This window comes from Arvicola amphibius, chromosome 3, assembly GCF_903992535.2.
Source record: "Arvicola amphibius chromosome 3, mArvAmp1.2, whole genome shotgun sequence".
Classification (NCBI taxonomy): Eukaryota; Metazoa; Chordata; class Mammalia; order Rodentia; family Cricetidae; genus Arvicola; species Arvicola amphibius.
In genome coordinates, this window is record NC_052049.1 from 140601156 (window position 1) to 140619254 (window position 18099).

Here is an 18099-nt window from a genome sequence, read left to right on the forward strand (position 1 = left end):
ACCCTGTCTCAAAAAAAAAAAAAAAAAAAAAAAAAAAAAACCCACCAAAAAAATATCAAAATTTGTATTTCATGATTTACAGAATTTCTTGTTGGACATTTAAAAATCACAGTAGCCCACCATCGTGTCTGGGACATACTCTAGGAATTCAAAATAGCTGCCTTACTAAGGAAACATATAGAATTTCAAAGTTCCTGACAGGATTTGGCATCAGATCAGACTGGATATATAACTTCTCATAGGACTAGACATAAAAACAGGAATAAACACTAACAAATTTTCAAATCAGTCTACCTATAATAAAACTCCCTCTATTTAATTATCGATTAGAAGGAAAAGAATCTCTTTCCAGATAGGAAATTTAAAAAAAAAAAAAAAAAGAAGTCAGTTTGTTTAGACTGACTGACTGATTGGTACTACAGCTCATTTTTTATAACATATTAAATAAAATTTTGTAAGAAAATAATATAATGAGGCTGGTGATAAGGGTTAGTAGGTAAAGGTGCTTGCCACTAAGCCTGATGACCTGAGCTCCGACCGACTCAGGTCGACATAGTGGGAGAACGAAACAAACAGTTGTTCTACACAGACAGACAGATAGACAGACACACACACACACAATATATATATATATATATGCATATATACATATATATAATAACAATGAGAGGAGGAGGAAGGAGGAAGAGGAGGAGGAGGAGGAGGAAGAGGAAGGAGGAGGAGGAGGAGGAAAATGAAACAAGAAAAAAAAGAAATGCTGATGGTAGCATAACCTTAAATTTTCTAGAGTACTGTTCCTTAAAGTCCTGGACAATAAGAATGGGAAGGGTTTTTAGACTTCTTATACACTCTTGACAAGTCAGCATAGTAAAGGGGACAGTTAGTCATCAAGACTGGTTACCATTACTAGACCTACTCAAAACCTTGATGTCCTCATCTTCAAAATGAAAAGAATTTAAAATGGCTTATTGGCCGAATAGTCTGAAGATCAAAGCAGTTTCATGCACATCAAAGCTAAATCTATAAAGTATTAACTGTGATAAATGGGAACTCTAAGTTATTAACAAAAGTAAGCTAGTTAGTTATGAAAATTTGTTCAGTTAGAATCTATCCTACATTGTTTTTTTTTTCATAAATAAGAAAGCTCTAAACTCAGGAAATACTAAAGAGACTACTACCAAGATCCAGCTCAACAATTATAAAAAGAATATTAAAGATTAAAAATTAAATATACTTGAGCGCTGCCTGGTAACTTTTGCTAAGTGGGTGTTCTGGAAGACTGAACAGATGTCTAGTAGCCAGCCTAGTAGCTAGTATATCTGTGCTACTGTATAATGAGCTAGACCTCAGTCATTCACTGATATGCTGTGAAGTCTAAAGAAACAAAGAGAGAACTGTCAAGGTCAGTCTGTCCTAGTAAGGCGTATAGGCATATAGACTTCAAGTCTCAACAGGTTTGCTCTAAGATTTGACTGGAAAAAGAAACTTTGGCTGTCCTAAAACTGAATAGTAGGTAATTTAAAGTTATATGATTTCTTTTACCTTAAATCTGTGCTGGCAGAGATTTAAATGCTTACATACATCTCATAATCCACCTTCTCTTAAGAAAGAATAGATTCAATTCAGGCTGATGCTGTCTTGAATGTGTCTAAGAATCACAATTACTCTCTAGACTCATTTAAACCTAACCTTAAAATATACACTTTCTCACCCATAGCTTTCTTCACATCTAAAACATGCTGAAGGAGCAGTTACATAACAAAACAGAGATTAATGGGAACATAGATGCAATACATAGAAAGCACTTACTTTAATTCTCTGTCCCTTCTGTCTTGCTTTGCTATTTAACTGCTTCATCTCCTGTTTTGTACCTGAGATCAAGAGGCATAAAATACTATTTCAAAATTTGTGTGTCCTTTCTAATTAGTGCATTTGAACTTCCTAACCATAAAATCTGTGCCTTTCCCCCTCAGAAAAGTAAAAAAAGAACAAATAATAAACAGCTTAGAGACTATATCTCTTGTTCTATAGGAAATATGGTTAACACTAAGCTTTACCGTCTGAGTCCTGAAAAACGGGCACAAGGAAGAAAAGCTATTTTCAGCTTTTCATTCTCACAAAAGTGTTTTTTAAATCCAGCCATCAGGTAGTTGTTTAACACAACAAAAGCAAACTTGTCACATCCCAAAACCACAGAAAATTGAATTCCAGGGTTATCATTCTGTAGCAGGGAAGAGCCTGTAGGATTCACTTCCCCAGCCACCTAGTCCTGCCAGCTGCCCCACAAAAACCTTTAGTGAAATTTCTTTTCTTTCCATTACTCTGCAGTCTGGCTCCTATTGCCCTAAACCAAGTGTGATTTCATCCTAAGCAGATCTATGTAATTAATCTTCCCAGAGCATCCTATTTCTTTTCAATATTTCATGCTGGACCCACCTTTCACACCACAATAAACCAGTCCTTGTAAAGCTTTAGGCCATTCCCTATCAACAAGTCTATTTGAAATTGAGTCTAGTCCCAAAAGTATAGACTACTTTTTCCCTAATGAAAAGTTACCCCTCTTATTTCATACTATTCACCTACTAAGTAAAGATAGATTTCAAGAAAGTTGTTTCTCTTTCTATTCTATTCATACAAATGCCTGTTCAACCTACTTAACACTTCCTCTCAATTATATCTTTCCTAACCAATAAAATTATTGTGATAAATATTTAAAGTGAGCAATAAAATTACTTTGAAATTATTGGCTACCTAATTATACTTCCTATCTTACTACCTAAAAGAGTTAAAAGTATTTTTCAAAAATGCAACTGTTTAGGCAAATGTGGCATACTTCTAAGCATACTTTCTAAACTCTTAAATATGCAATTATTTACTTTGAGCATTTCAAAAACTTGATGCATTTACAAACTGCAGAATATTCAAAGTGGGGGCCATGCCAGAAAAAGCCCTTAAAGGCAAGAAAACTAAGTGAAGCCTGGGGTACAGCCCTACAATCCCAGCTACTCAGGAAGGTGAGACTGGATGATTATAACTTTGGGCTACAAATAGGTAAAAGGCCAGAATGGGCAACTTAGAAATAGTCTACCTCAAAATAAGATTATTAAAAAAATAAAAATAAGTTTATGTGTCTGTCTGAGTATATGTCACACATATATGTTTAGGTGCTCTCAGGCATCAGAAAAGACTGTAAGATCCCGATGCTCAAATTACAGGTGCTTTGAGCCACCCAATGTGGCTGCTGGGAACTGAATTCAGGTTCCTGCAATAGCAGTCAAGTGTTTTAACCATTTCTCTCCAGTTTCAAAATAATGATTTTGAAAATAAGAGGCTCGTAATACAGCTCCATGGTAGAGCACTTACCTAGTATGTGTGTAGCCCTGGGTTCAATTCCCAGTACTGAGGAACAGACTGTACTAATATTCTTATTTGCAATGGTGTTTCCTCATAACACTGAGTTCCCAGTGGGAAAAGAAGCAGAGAAAGTCTCTCTGTTCTATTAGCAACTACTAAGGCTTCTGATATGACATGTAAACCTAACCAGGTCAATTCGAAACTACAGCCAGTATAATCCCTTAGTGTGGTCAAAACACTGCTAATACTCTGAGCACTCAACTCCGTGTGAACCCACTGAAGGAAGCAAAAGTCAGAACAAGTACTACAGAACTCAAAATGTGTCTACTACTCATCCCTTAGGAAAAAGCCCCTGGGGCTCTTGGGAGAAACTGTTCAGCCATTAGAGGCTAGGCTCACAACCTAAAAAGAAAAGTAACAAATTCTTGAAATCATTCTGTGCTGAGTCACACACAACTGATAACTGAAGGACTTTATTTAAAGGCCAACCCATCAACAAATAGCTGCTTTTCCCCTCTCCACTTATTGGCAAAGGCTTGAAGGCTGCTGATGTAGCCATTAATAGTGTGCATTCCATTTGTATTAATGAATAAAAAAGGGATAAAGAGTTTGATGTAAAGAAAATCAAATTATTCAGTACCACAAAGCAAGGTGTGAGGGGTGTCAGAAATAGACACTGACAGTATCATTTATCAACTGGATCAAGTTTGATATTCAACAGCTAATTCTATGATTCTGCCTCATTGCACACTACTCTTGCTATATAAATAACCCTATCTCCTTTCTCCTCTTCCCTCCTTTCACTCCAAATGGGCTCAAGCTTGCTAAGTAGTCCAAGGGAACCTTGAACATTTGAACCTCCAACCTCTACTTCCCAAGAGCTGTAATCATAAGAGTGTGCCACCACATCCAGTTTGTGTGGTGCTAGGGACCGAAGCCAGAACCTCATGGAAGATAGGAAAGTACTCTATAGACTGAGCACATCTCCAGATGGTTAAGTGGCATCATGTTCCAAATTTTCTTTCACCAGCTGCAGGTTCCCATTCTTGTTCTAACTTTCTACTTTCCCTGAAAAGTATGACAGAAAATTTAGGCCTATTCTTTGAAGTAGGAACTGCTATGGCAAGGCAAGGGGACTTAAAACACATTGGCAACGTGTAATATAGTCACAGGCCAGAGGAAAGGACTGATGAGTTAAGTGCAACCCTCCTCATGTGAATAACGGAGTTAACTGACCAAACTCACACTCTCCAAATCTGGCTTCTCCTCTGGAAAACAAAAGAACGGAGGCAAATGATAGCTAAACATTTTTCAGTTGAGAAAATTCTATGAGACAGCAAATGATGAGGAAAGAAAAAAGCAAAATTGCAAATGATTGTTTTGTTCTGCAAAGCACAATACAAAAAAGAAGAAGGGGAAAAACGTACGTGAAATTTGGAAGCACTCAAATTCTGTTCAAGACAATTCAAGTTCTTAAAAAATAGCAACAAGAAAGATGAATAAATACCCTCCTTAACAGCCACATGTTATGGAAAATAATAATAACTTTAAAAAAAAGAAAAAACCTCATAGTCACTAATGACATGTAGAAATTAATTTCCTATTTGTGGTTTGCTAGCAGTGAGCCTATATAGACTTTTACAAAGAAGCAGTAAAGTATTTGGACTATATATCAGCAGGTGAGTTCTGCATCTCATGCAGGCTGTGAAGTATAGACCACCTTAATGGTACATAGTAGTGTCTGGGCAAGGCTAAGTACCATTGTGCAAAAGAACAGACAAAACCAAACAACATGGTCACTTGTAAGAGCAACAGGACCAGGTATGGTATCAGTCACATCTCAGAAACAGAATCTATATTCAGGAAATATATGATGAAAATGCATACTGAATTATTTGATATTGAGATAAATCACTGGGAACAGTAATAGTTTCTATTTGTTGTATCAATAAGTGAAATATTTCGCAGCTGTAATATCCACTTTTATCTAAGCCCTTTAAGGTCTGTGTAAAATTACATAATTTTGAAGATAAAAAGAATCTAAAACAAAGTTGTCTTCTCTAAGGTCATATGTACAAGTTTTCAAGTCCGACCTCATATAAAATGCCTGAATTAGGTTCTTCTCTATCAGGGATTTGAGTCTGTAAAAATACAGGGCCTGTCCCCTATTATTAAGACTACTGTCTACTGTAAACCCCAGTCTTCCATCATTGTTCTTTCCTTTAAAAAAAATTGTTCATTCACTTTCTAACATTTTTTGGTTTTGAAATTATAATTACATCATTTCCACCCTTCCCTTTCCTCCCTCTAAACTCTCACATATCGTCCTTCTTGCTCTTTCAAATGCATGGCCTCTTTTTTCATTAATTGCTGTTATATGCAAATATGTATCTATATATACATCCCTAAATACGGCCTGCTCAGATTGTAGAATATTATCTGTATGTAGTTCTTCAGGTATGACTGTTTAATACTGGGTGGCTATTGGAGTGCTCTTCCCTGGAAAAGAATTTTTGTACTACTCTCAGCATTCCTTAGTTGTCTGTAGTTCTTTGTATAGAGTTAAGGCATTGTGGGATTTTCTCCCTCAACCACTAAATTCCATTAACCTAATATATCTGGTGATTTCCGAAATTTTGATTATATTTGACAAATAAGTACAGCACACCAAGCCTTCTATGGATAAAACATTACTTTAGAAAACAACCGTTTTTTGAGATAGGATGCCTCTCTGTAGCTCTGACTGTCCTGGAACTCGCTCTGTAGACCGGGATGGCCTTAAACTCAGAGAGACCAGCCTGCCTCAGCCTCCAAAGTGCTGGGATTAAAGGAAAGCATCATCACTGCCTGACACTCATTTTTTGTTTGGTTGTCTTTGTTGTTTTGTTTTTGTTTTTATATTTATTTACTTATTATACAGTGTTCTGCCTGAATGTATCCTTGCAGACCAGGAGATGGCACCAGATCTCATTGCAGGTAGTTGTGAGCCACCATGTGGTTGCTAGGAATTGAAGTCAGTACTCTTACGCACTGGGCCATCTCTCTGGTCCCATTTTTTGTTTTTTGTTTTGTTTTAATATTTTTAAATCATCATTTGACAAAAAAGACCTGTTTTTAAACCAAGAAAGAAATGCATAATTGCAAGGGAAACTGATTTTATTTATATTTCTTACAGATCCAACAGAAAAAAGAATTTTAATTACTGAGTAAGTAAATAATTATCATTTATTATATTTATGAAGCAGCATCTCTTGTGAATGTAGTCATTCATTTGTAGCTAGTTTGATTAGACAAAAACATCTACAAAGCAAATTCTAAAGATACAGAACAGTGCAAATCAGACCCTGACCATTCCATTTAATCTTTGTTACAACTTCATGAAGTAGCTATCATTTTACAAATGACTGAAGTAGAGTAAATTTAAATAACCTGTCCAGAATAACACCGATAGTAAGAAGGGGATAGACAGACAGACACACATCATTAACATGGCAATCAACAAGAACAATCCAATTTCCTGACCTTTACACCTAGCTCAACCTTAAACAGAAAAACATTTCTTGCACTAAAGGAGATAAAAGGAGGTATAAAATCATATCGCCTACACTTTTTATAGGTCTTCATTACGCAATATTTAAATCTTATTCATCTCTGGTGCTTTAAGTTTGACAGATTTTTAAAACTATGTCTTTCATAATATGGTACTCCTTTCATTTTTATGTTTGTTCTTCAGTAATAGTCAAACTATCAAGAGTGCACAGACAAGACAGAGGGCACAAGGGCTTCCACAAAAGCAGGGCTCCGTCCAAGAATATCTCGAGCCTAAGAACACTACATATGTCTATCTATCATTCCCTCTAACATCACCATTAAGTATCATATCTACTCCAGTATCTTCCTCACAAAAATATCTTTGCTAGCTGGGTTTCTATGAGTAACTCTAACACCCAACCAGAAACTTAACCACCTCTGTACTATGAGGCTACTTTTCAGATCTGATAAGACCTGGAGAGATCACATATAATAAAAACGTTGCCTACTTCTGGAGAAGATGACCAAAAGCAGTGAGATGGGTGTGTAGGAATGTGCCTGGGTTAAATAGGAAGTTGGATGACACTAACAGAATCAGTTTAACTTTCCCAACCACAACCTACATTAAAAATAAGCTAATAAATACATTACAAGTAAAAGACCTAACCTATAACTAAAACAACAGGACTTTCTCTGAGTCCAATCACTGGAAGTAAAAAACTTCAGAATCATCTATTTTGTGTAAGTGCTTGAATAGATTATTATATGTTCTTCTCCTAAAATCCCATCTAATACTCAAGTAGGAAAAACCCAGAGAGCTTGAAAGTGAAGTGAATATAAACTACAAAAGAACCACTTAATGCATGCTAAGACAGTAACTTGAGCTTCTGAAGGAATTTTAAGAATATTTATAAAAACTATATTATAAATTGCTGCTATATAAAACTGCTATTTCAAAACTACAGAAAACACACCTCCACACTCAAAAATATATTTTTCAGAATCAGAAACTCTCTTAAGAATGCAGACAATATTGAATGTCTACAAGTTTAAAATTCCCAAGACACAATAATATAGCCATGAGCTGGAGAGATGATTCAGCAGTTAAAGCCACTGATTGTTCTTCCAGAGAATCTGAGTTCAAAACCCAGACCCACACACAGCTCATCTGTAACTCCAAGATCTGATACTCTCACACAAACTAACTCCCAGGCAAAACAACCCACATAAAATAAAAGTAAGTAAGATTTTAAAAAGAAAGAACAACAATGTATCCAGAAATCAATAATAGTAAAGTCTAAATCCTGAGACAATTGACAAGGTACTTCACCTCATAACATGGCTCTTTCTTGGGCACTGATTCCCACTATGTTAATAGTCAGTCAGCACCTGTTTCCCTCCAAATAACAATCACAGTTCTTTCTAACAAATTTTAAAAATCAACTAGATCATGACCCAAATACAAAATATCTTGTTTTCAGAAGTGCTCTGACATTGATAAAATTTTTTCAGTGTAAAAGCAAGGAGTCCATGCCAAGACTACAGCTCCAACTTCATGCTCCTTTCTATTACATAAGAAACTTTGCTTCAAGGGTTAAATGTCCATAAACTTTGTTAACGTTTATCTATCTTTTCTTAGTTTACTATGAGAGAAATAAGAATTGAACCATTATTCACTTACATACATTGAATGTGAAATGTCCCTGACCGACTGATTCATAGGTTTGAGCACTGTGGTCTAATCTGATCACAGTTTCTAGAAATTACAACCTCCAGGGACTGGAGAAATGGCTCAGAGGTTAAGAGCACTGGCGGGTCTTCCAGAGGACCTAAATTCAATCCCCAGAAACCACATGGTGGCTCACAATGATCTGTAGTGAGACTGGATGCCCTCATCTGGTGTGCAGGCTTACATGCAGGTAAAGTAATTGTATGCATGAAATATATAAATAAATAATCTTTTAAAATTAAAAGAAAAATTTGGAACCTCTAGGAGATGGGGCCTCACCACAGGAAGTAGACAAAGAAAAGCAAGTTTTATGAGTTAAGTAATCCAGCCCCATCCTGACCAAAGTCTGTTTTCTGATGAGCTAAGATGTCAGCAATCTGCCCCACAATGACAGGAGCCAACCATATAGCATTAACACCAGGAAACCTACCCCCACCATTAAACTATGAGACAAAATAAATTTTTCCTCACCTAGGATTGCTTCTGTCATCTATTTTTGTCCTGGCAACAAGAAATAACTGATGTGGGAGTCCTCTGTATGCTGTGAATACCATTGTTAACTAAAGAAACTGCCTTGGCCTGTTGATAGGGCAGAACTTAGATATCACGTGGAACTCTCCTCTGTGTTCTGTGATTACCATTAAAGAATAAAGAAACTGCCTTGGCCTGTAGATTAGGGCAGAACTGAAGTAGAGGGGGGGGGGGGGTAGAGGACACGGGACGACAGACGGACGGACAGACTGGACTGAATACTGGGAGAAGGAAGGCAGAGAGAGACACCATGGATCCACCACTGGAGATGTGTTGAAACTTTGCTGGTAGGCCATGACCTCATGATAATGAAGATGGATTAAATTAAAATGTAAGAGTTAGCCAATAAAAAGCTAGAGCTAACGGGCCAAGCAGTGATTTAATTAATATAGTTTCTGTGTGGTTATTTTCATTCTAGGAGGCCAAGACAAACAAGTGGCCTCCTTCTACAACATAGATGGTTGGGGTGGGGGTAAGTAAACTGAATGCTGGGAGAAAGGAGACAGAGTCAGAGAGAAACCATGTAGTCCTGCCAGAAACAGACACCATATGTAACAGCCATGTGGCAATACAAGATAACCAGAAATTCAGCTCAATTAATTGACTTAAAAAAAAAAAAACAAACTCTAGATGAATCATAGGACTTAAATAAAGACTTAAATAAGACTTAAAATAAGACTTTAAAAATCTTACTCTTGATGAATCATAGGAAGGGCTTGGTTGACCACTTGTGCCCCAAGATGTTGTTCCTCCACGTTCATCCATGCCTAAGGAAAGAAGACAGCGGACAATATAAAATATAAAAACACTCTCGGGATGTTTGGAATAGTACGTAAGATAGTACAGTCCACATGGTGGTGTGAGCATCATTATGGAACTGGATTTACCTCACTCCTTGCCTCAGTAACATATAGCAAGTTAGTTTCTTCAGATACTCTCACTATTATTCCACTATATATCATGAAATTTCAGAATTAAAATATTTCCTTGGAAACTTTCAGATGGATTAATATAAGTGTCTCCATTTTTCTACTCCTCTCAAACTTTCTTTCTATGAAAATATGAAGAATTTAGCTCCTCTACCATAAAAATAAATCTAGCCAAGAAACTATTCAGCTTAATAAACTTGTTTCTATCAGACTAGAGATATTTAATATTCTTAACTGAGGACAGAAAAATCTCAAACTAGCTATACAGAGCTAACTGTTGTGACGTGAGAATGCACTTCAATCTCTTCAAAGCTCTTATCCACGATGTGACTGCAAACTAAAGATCTGTGTTACAAGGGCAAAGACTCAGTCACCACCATGCTCTTCCCATGATTCTATACTTTCACCTTCAGTCCTAGAAAAACTGGAAATTTCTCAATCCAGTCATTTGTATTTTTCTGATTCAATCAAGTTATTTCTACATTTTCTAAATTAAAAAATCCAGTTTTATTCATCTTTGATTCCTAGGAACAGTATGTGTTCCCTAGCCCATTGTGAGCTGTTTTCTATGATGGAAGAGAATGTTGGTTTTCTTTCATTTGTATATGAGAAAAACATAGATGTTAGAAACTACTAAGTTTAGGAATTCTCTCAGACTGTTCTTTGAAATCCTCTGTGATGTAGGTGAAAATGCAGTGTTCAGTCATAAAATGACACAACCTCTGTGATAATTTGTGGGTGTCTAAGTCTTAATAGAAACCAGCTGAAGGTATGGAAAACTGAACAAACAAAAGAAAGGCAATAGGTCCCACAGCAGGATGTCCTCCTCACTAACTCAGTTATTAGAACTTAACTGTCTTCATAAAAAAAAAATTCTGAGCATAGTGGTACACGCCTTTAATCCCAGCACTCGAGAGGCAGACGCAGGAAGATTTCTGAGTTCCAGCCTAGCCTGCGTTACAGAGAAACCCTGTTTCAAAAAACCGAAAAGGAGGAAAATGAAAAAATTAACATGAAGATAATACTAAGAACAGTAGTTTTTAATTAACCCTGCAGAAAAATATTCAAGAGAATGTTCTACAAATAAAATTTAATAGCACTTATTATAGCATGTTATTATAACTGTTCTATTTACACATTAGTTATGTTAATCCTTCTGCCTAATTTTAGCAATTCAAGTTTATCTCTAGCATGTATGGTATAGGAAAACGTTTATGTATAGATACAGATATATGGGATAAGAGTGGATAAATCTTTAATTTTAGGTATCTGCTGGGAGTCTGGAATTTATTCCCACAGGTAAAGAGGAACTGCTGTATAGAGAATAGTCCAAGCACAATTTATAGGGAACCAGCTTTCAAAATACACACACACACACACACACACACACAGAGAGAGAGAGAGAGAGAGAGAGAGAGAGAGAGAGAGAGAGAGAGAGAGAGAGAGAGAGAGAGAGAGAGAGAGTTTTATTTTCTCTTAGAAAAATCCTATTAAATTCTTAATTTAATAGAGACTACACATATAATGCATCATGGAAAAGCATACAGTTGGCGCCTTTCCGGCACCATGTGTTACCTGAAAGCTACTTTCTTTCTTTCTTTCTTTTTTTTTTTTTTTTTTTGGTTTTTCGATACAGGGTTTCTCTGTGGCTTTGGAGTCTGTCCTGGAACTAGCTCTTGTAGACCAGGCTGGTCTCGAACTCACAGAGATCTGCCTGCTTCTGCCTCCCGAGTGCTGGGATTAAAGGCGTGCGCCACCAAAGCCCGGCTGAAAGCTACTTTCTACTCATTTTCTTTGAAATCATCAATATAAAGTAGCCCATAGGATTTATGATTCAACCCACAGAATATACTAATATGATATAAAACTGCAAGTAATTATATAATTTGTATACAAAAGGTATTCTCATTGATTATAAATGGAAAATCTCTTCTGCTGAGGAAAATAAGACCAAAACTTACCTTAATGTATTTATAGAGAACAATTAATATGAGATTTCTATGTTATTTTAAATATGTTTATTTAAAAAAAACAGAAAAGACAATGCTAGATAAAGAAACCTAATGTCCAACTTTGAGAAAAAGACTAAATTCCTTCCACAAGATGGAATACAGGGCAAAGATTAATTTATTAATAAAATAGTAATTTATTAAGCAATTTAGCCACCAGTTAAACACTAATACCACTGCTACTGGACAAGGAAAGAGGCACACAGGCTATTTCAGAGTAATAAGGATCTGGCTTAGGTTTTCAACTCTGAACTCTGTGGTTTTATTGTCAACATAGCCAGACTGACTAAAGGTCGTGGCTGGCACAGACAAAAGTAATCATCTTGTATCAATGACTCCTTTCTGCTCAAGACAATGGCTATACAAACACAAAGATACAAACCGCAATGATAAAACTTCCAAAGCTTCAACCACAACAAAAAAAAATGACACCTGAAGATAAACTTTATAAGGATATTAAACAAACTGATAAAAATGTGGAAAACAAGCAAATGACAAGAATTACAACAGAATGGAGGGGGAAGCAAACGTTTTTAAATATCTGAAAAAAATCATTCCCATATATTTTTTACCTTTCCGTTTTTAGTAGCTACATAGCAATCAACAACTTTACAGCAATTCTGTCATCCACAGATCTAAATGACTGTTATGAGAATGCTAAGCAATGATTAAAAGATTGAAGTATTTTTGACTATTTGATTTTCAAAAGCATAACTATGTTTCTGTTCAGCTGAATTAAAATGGGTAAGCAATAAGTAAACTCACATTAACACTGAAGCATTCCTTTCATTTTGTTCTTTTAACCTTTCATATATACACAAAGTATGCCCTAGAGCCTGCTTTTCTGAATGGGATCAATTACATAAAATATACTTTAACTATTTGTTTCAAGTGCCCAACTTTTAATAGCATAGTTTGTTTTGTTTTATTTTCTTGCTGTGTAACTCAAACTCAGTATGAAAGTCCTAGCTCAGCCTCTTAAGTGCTGGGATTACAGGCATGTGCCACTGTGACTAGCTTGTTATTTTTTATTTCTATCTAGTAAGTGTACTGTTATTTTTTCATTGCTGTAATAAGAGTATACTGTACTGTTACTTTTCTATTGTTGTGGTAAAACACTATGACCAATGAAACTTACAGAAAGAAGGGTTTATTTGAGTTTATGGATCAAAAGGAATAAGAGTTTATGATGGTGGAGCAGCGGGCATGAAGGCTAGAATTCCAAGCTGAGCTCACATCTTGAATGCTAAGCAGGAAGCTGAGAGAGCAAATAGGAATCGTTACACTCTCAAAGCCCACCTTCTTGGTGACATAATTCCTCCAACAAGGTCTTTTAAACTAAAACATGTGAATAAACAGCACCACAGACAGGAATCAAGTAAGTGTTCAAATGATCTAGATTATAGGGAATACCTCATTAATACCACATTTAAGAACAAACATTAAACTTAAGGCTTTGTTTCTAAAAGCAATGGTGCAGATTGAATGAAAGAAGTTGGCCTTTTTTTCCCTTATAAAAACATTTAGTAAGAAAAGTCACAGCTGGGTGTGGTGGCACACACCTTCACTTCAGCACTTGGAAGGCAGAGGTGTCTTTTTGAGTTTGAGGCTAGCCTGGCCTACATGGTGAGTTCCAGGTGAGCCAGCGCTACAAAGCAAGACCCTATCTCCAAAAAAAAAAAAGTAAAAAAGAAAAGAAATAAGGCAAGTCACTAAAAATACATCTGAAATTACTGTATGTACAGGCAGCTTCCTGCAAGGTTGGGAGCTTCAAGAAGGAATAAACGAAATATGATGGAAATCAAATGTATAAAACTCTTGGAGGACCAGGCAAACTTTTGGCCAAGTCCAATGTCTGTCTGGCATTACTCTCTTTTCCATGAAAAACTCAAATACAGTCTGCCCATTTATCTCATTGCCTCCACCATAAATATTTTATTCTGAATGCTCTCTAAAATCCTATTCCTCAGTTTCCATCCCATTCATTCCCCCTTAGCATGCTAGCATATGGACCTATGGGTTTCTTTAGGATTTTATCCACCAGTAAAAATTGAAAACGTTTTTTTCCCCGAGACAGGGTTTTTCTGTATAACAGCCCTAGCTGTCCTGGAACTAGCGCTGTAGACCAGGCTGGCCTCGAACTCACAGAGACCCGCTTACCTCTGCCTCCCGAGTGCTAGGATTAAAGGTGTGTGCCACTGCTGCCCAGCCTGAAAACATATTGTATTTGAGGGGAAGAGACTTTCCCATGCCCTAACAACCTGGTTTTTCCCATGAAGGTGCTGAAAACAAGGATTATTAACAATATGTTTCAATATTTGGTGAATCTCAGGAAAGATCTGCCTAAGATAAAAAGGATGGTATCATGCAAGACTGCTGGCAACAAAGACCAAGCTCCAAAACAATAAATAAAAGAAGGAAATAAAAAGAATGTAAAAAAAAAAAAAAGATGGAGACAGCTCATAGCAAAGATGTCGAAATGGCAATTCAATACAGACATGTTTATACATCAACATTTGCACAGAGAAAGCAGGTATCTGTCAGGTTAGGAGGGCAAGTCAGGAAACTGCACACTTCCCTGCCAACAGAGTCGTTTCTAACCCTGAAAGAAGTTCTTTATTCCAGCAAGTCTAAACCTAGTATACTTTGTAGGACTGTCATCTGCTATCAGGAGGATTCAATAAGTGATTTGTAAGGAAAAGCTAATTGGAAATAACTATTAAATAACCAACACAATGAATGTCTTACTTCAATAGTTTCTTCAATTTTTATTTGTGAAGTAATGATACTGTTTTATATAAGTTCAAAGGATGCAATCAATTTTAAATTAATAAGCATCTGAATACCAACAGTTTTTCATACTTTTTTCAGGTTTTATATACACATGAAATAAATCTACCAATGCGTTTTCTCAGGAATTCACTGTGATACAGGATCAATTAGAATATGATGAGAGCACAAAGAGAACAAGATGGAAAATTTACCCAAAGAAACAATGAGCAAAAGAGAATGCACAGATGGGTAAAGGTTACATCTATCAAATAAGACTGTGGTAATGCCAACAGTAAAAATGCAAAGAAAGTTTATCTACCTACATCAAAATCAAGCTGACAGCCAAAATTTTAAAATTTCAAAAAACAGCCAGCAAGAGACATATTACCTAGAAAGGAAAAATTCAAATCACTACATGCTTGCTTTCAAAAACTGGATCACGGCAGATACAGAAAAAGATTTTTTTAACATACCTACTCTTATCCAAAATTCTATATCTAACCAAAATATCCTTCAATACTAAATATGAATGAAATCACAACATTTTCACATGAAAGAGAATTAAGGATACAACATTGGTTAAAACAAAACAAAGACTAAAAGTAGTTCTTCAGGCTGATGAAAAATGTTACCAGAGGAAATAAAGGGAAAGTATGGATAAGACAGCACTCTTTTTAATGTTTGCAAAACACACAGCTATTTAAAACAAAACAATCTTTCTAGGAGCTGCAATGCATGCATTTAGAAGTAATGCCAACACAACTACAGCATGAGAGAAGGCAGCAAATAGAACCCCCCACCCCGACATAAATAGACCTAAAAGTTTGAAAGACTGCTGCATTTTACCTGATGTTGTACTGTATTAACTCAACGTAGTCTCTAAGACGCTAATGATGTATTTCAACATCCTTGGGAAGGTACAAGGGAAGGGGAAAAATGAGCAGAGGCAGTGCCTAATAATAAAATAAAACTAAATGATAAAATGAAACAAATATAGATGAAACAAACAGAAACAAACAACACAATTCAATACTTCTGCCTAGGAAGGAAAGCAGAGTAGCAAGCAAGTAGACATTCCTTTCAGCAAGCACACACCACAGTGCTCTGTACACCCATCATTTCATACCACTGCTGTTCTTGAACACAGTAAGTACATTTAGATTACGTGGTTAGAAAAAGAAGATGAAAATAAAACTATGCTTACACTTTAACAAAAACTACAATATTAAACCAACGTGAAAACTGCATGCACAGGTTTTTAGCTAGTTTTTTTTTTTATGGCTCCCATCAGGATCATAAGTCTGTAGGAACACAGCGATTTCTGCATAACTATCAAGTACATCTTCGTGAATTTTTGCTGATTACCTAACACATTTGCTATTTAAAAACAGCTGTGTGAGCAATTACTATTCTTAACTCAATTCCACAAACAATTCTATTCATTTCCTGTAATGAGGCCCATGCACTCCCTGCATTCAAGTCTTAGACCATTAATTCCTGTAATGGCATCACATTGCCTCTCTACAAGAGTGCCATAAAATCTTTTCCATATTTTCCTTGTATCGAAAATTCTCTTCTTCTATCCCTCAAACTCTCATATATTTCTTTCCATTCACACAAAAGAAAATTTTGTATTTACCACTTTCATTGCTAACCATTTACATATTAATAATCTCTTGCTACTTAGCCCATTCCTAGACCACATCGCAAAACCAAACGCCAGACACACAAGTCTGTCCACAAATATTTGCTAACAGAAAACAACAACTAAAAAAAACATATAAAACCCCTTGAATTCTACATAGTCATCAAAGAGGCAAGCTAATCTCTTATTCTTTTCTTAATTTCTTAGGTCTCCGTAACAGACTTCAACAAACTTTTGCTTTGAAGCCAAATAGTAAGTATTTTAGATGGCAGGAGACCAACTAACTGTTCTCTACACCAACCACTCAACTTTATTACCAAAGCACAAAAGCAGCCGGCAGCCACAGGTAATATGTAAACAAAGTAATAGCTAAGTTAAAAAAAAGAGGTATATTTACAGTGCAAAACCATTAGCCATAGGCTATGTTTTGCCCACCCTAGTTTCTATATCATCAGCCCTCAGTCACATCTTCCTCTTCTATGAGATTTACTGATTTAGGTTTTAATGATACCTCCCACCCCCATTTCTTATGAAGTCCTCTGGGTTTTTGTTTTGCTCTGATATTGGGGCAGGTGCTGAAAGGGCCTGTCCTTATCCCACTTTGCCAATGTTTGTCCCACCCCAGGCTGGTCATTTTGCTTTACAATTTTTGTTTTCATATTATCAATTTATAAACATGCATTTCCTGCCATTTTTTAAAAACATTTTTACTTGCTTATTTACCTTGTATGCACACTATGGCACACTTGTAGAGGTCAGAGGACAAACTGCAGAAGCTGGTTCTCTACTTCCATCACATGGGTCACTGGGGATATGTTTTAAGTTGTCAGCTTGGCAGCAAGCTCCTTTCCCCACAGGACCATTTCATCAGCCCCACATTCCCAATCTTAATCCAGTGTTGACTGTGGAACAACCATCTCCACATTCCTGCTGAAAGTGTTCTTGAGTACCTCGCCATCACCTCATTGTATGTCAGCCACACTCTCTATGCTTTTCATCTCTTCCCCCATGCCTCTATATGAGATCCCACACTTAACTGTTACTATTTCTAGTACCACAGGTAATAGTGTAATAGTCTAAGTCAAAGAGACTTGGAAACTGGCAAAATCTTTGATTTTCTCCCTTGCTTCTTTGTATTACCTCCACAGTGAGTTTTCGTTACTCACCTTCTCTCTTCTAGATTTCATAATGTATCTCTTTAGACTCATATTCCTGCATCTCATTTGCTCTTCCTAAAGCACTATTTTATAATAAATCACCTGCTTTAAGAAGTCCTGCCAGCACAATCTTGCTAAAACACTTCTCATACACATTCCTCCCAGATTTAGAAGCTGCATTTTCAAGTGCTTCACTGCCAGCAGAGTGAAATTCTTTAACTTGAAATGAAATGTTTATTCTAATCTTTTCCACAAATGTTTGTAGTGAAAAATGCTAAATTCTGTCCCTTGTGTGTTAAACATCTTTGAAAATCCACTGGTAATTGCTCATCTTCTTCTAACTATAACACACACACACACACACACACCAATAATATCTTACTATAGCACTAACACCAGAGTCAGGGAGTATCATTGTGGTATATTTGATTGCAGCCAACTG

General features: G+C 36.2%; 1 protein-coding gene across 6 annotated transcripts in view; it reads right to left on the minus strand.

Moving 5' to 3' along the window:
* Nucleotides 1-18099, minus strand: part of Tcf12 (transcription factor 12) — a 266208-nt gene that overhangs the window by 154662 nt on the left and 93447 nt on the right. For 4 of the 6 annotated variants that reach the window (XM_038322509.2, XM_038322504.2, XM_038322506.2 and 1 more), the window contains exon 4: nucleotides 9839-9912. In XM_038322509.2, coding sequence (XP_038178437.1) covers nucleotides 9839-9912 — 74 coding nt within the window. Of the gene's footprint in view, nucleotides 1-1809; nucleotides 1872-9838; nucleotides 9913-18099 lie in introns of all 6 variants that reach the window. The other 2 variants (XM_038322507.2, XM_038322508.2) reach the window with 1 other exon arrangement.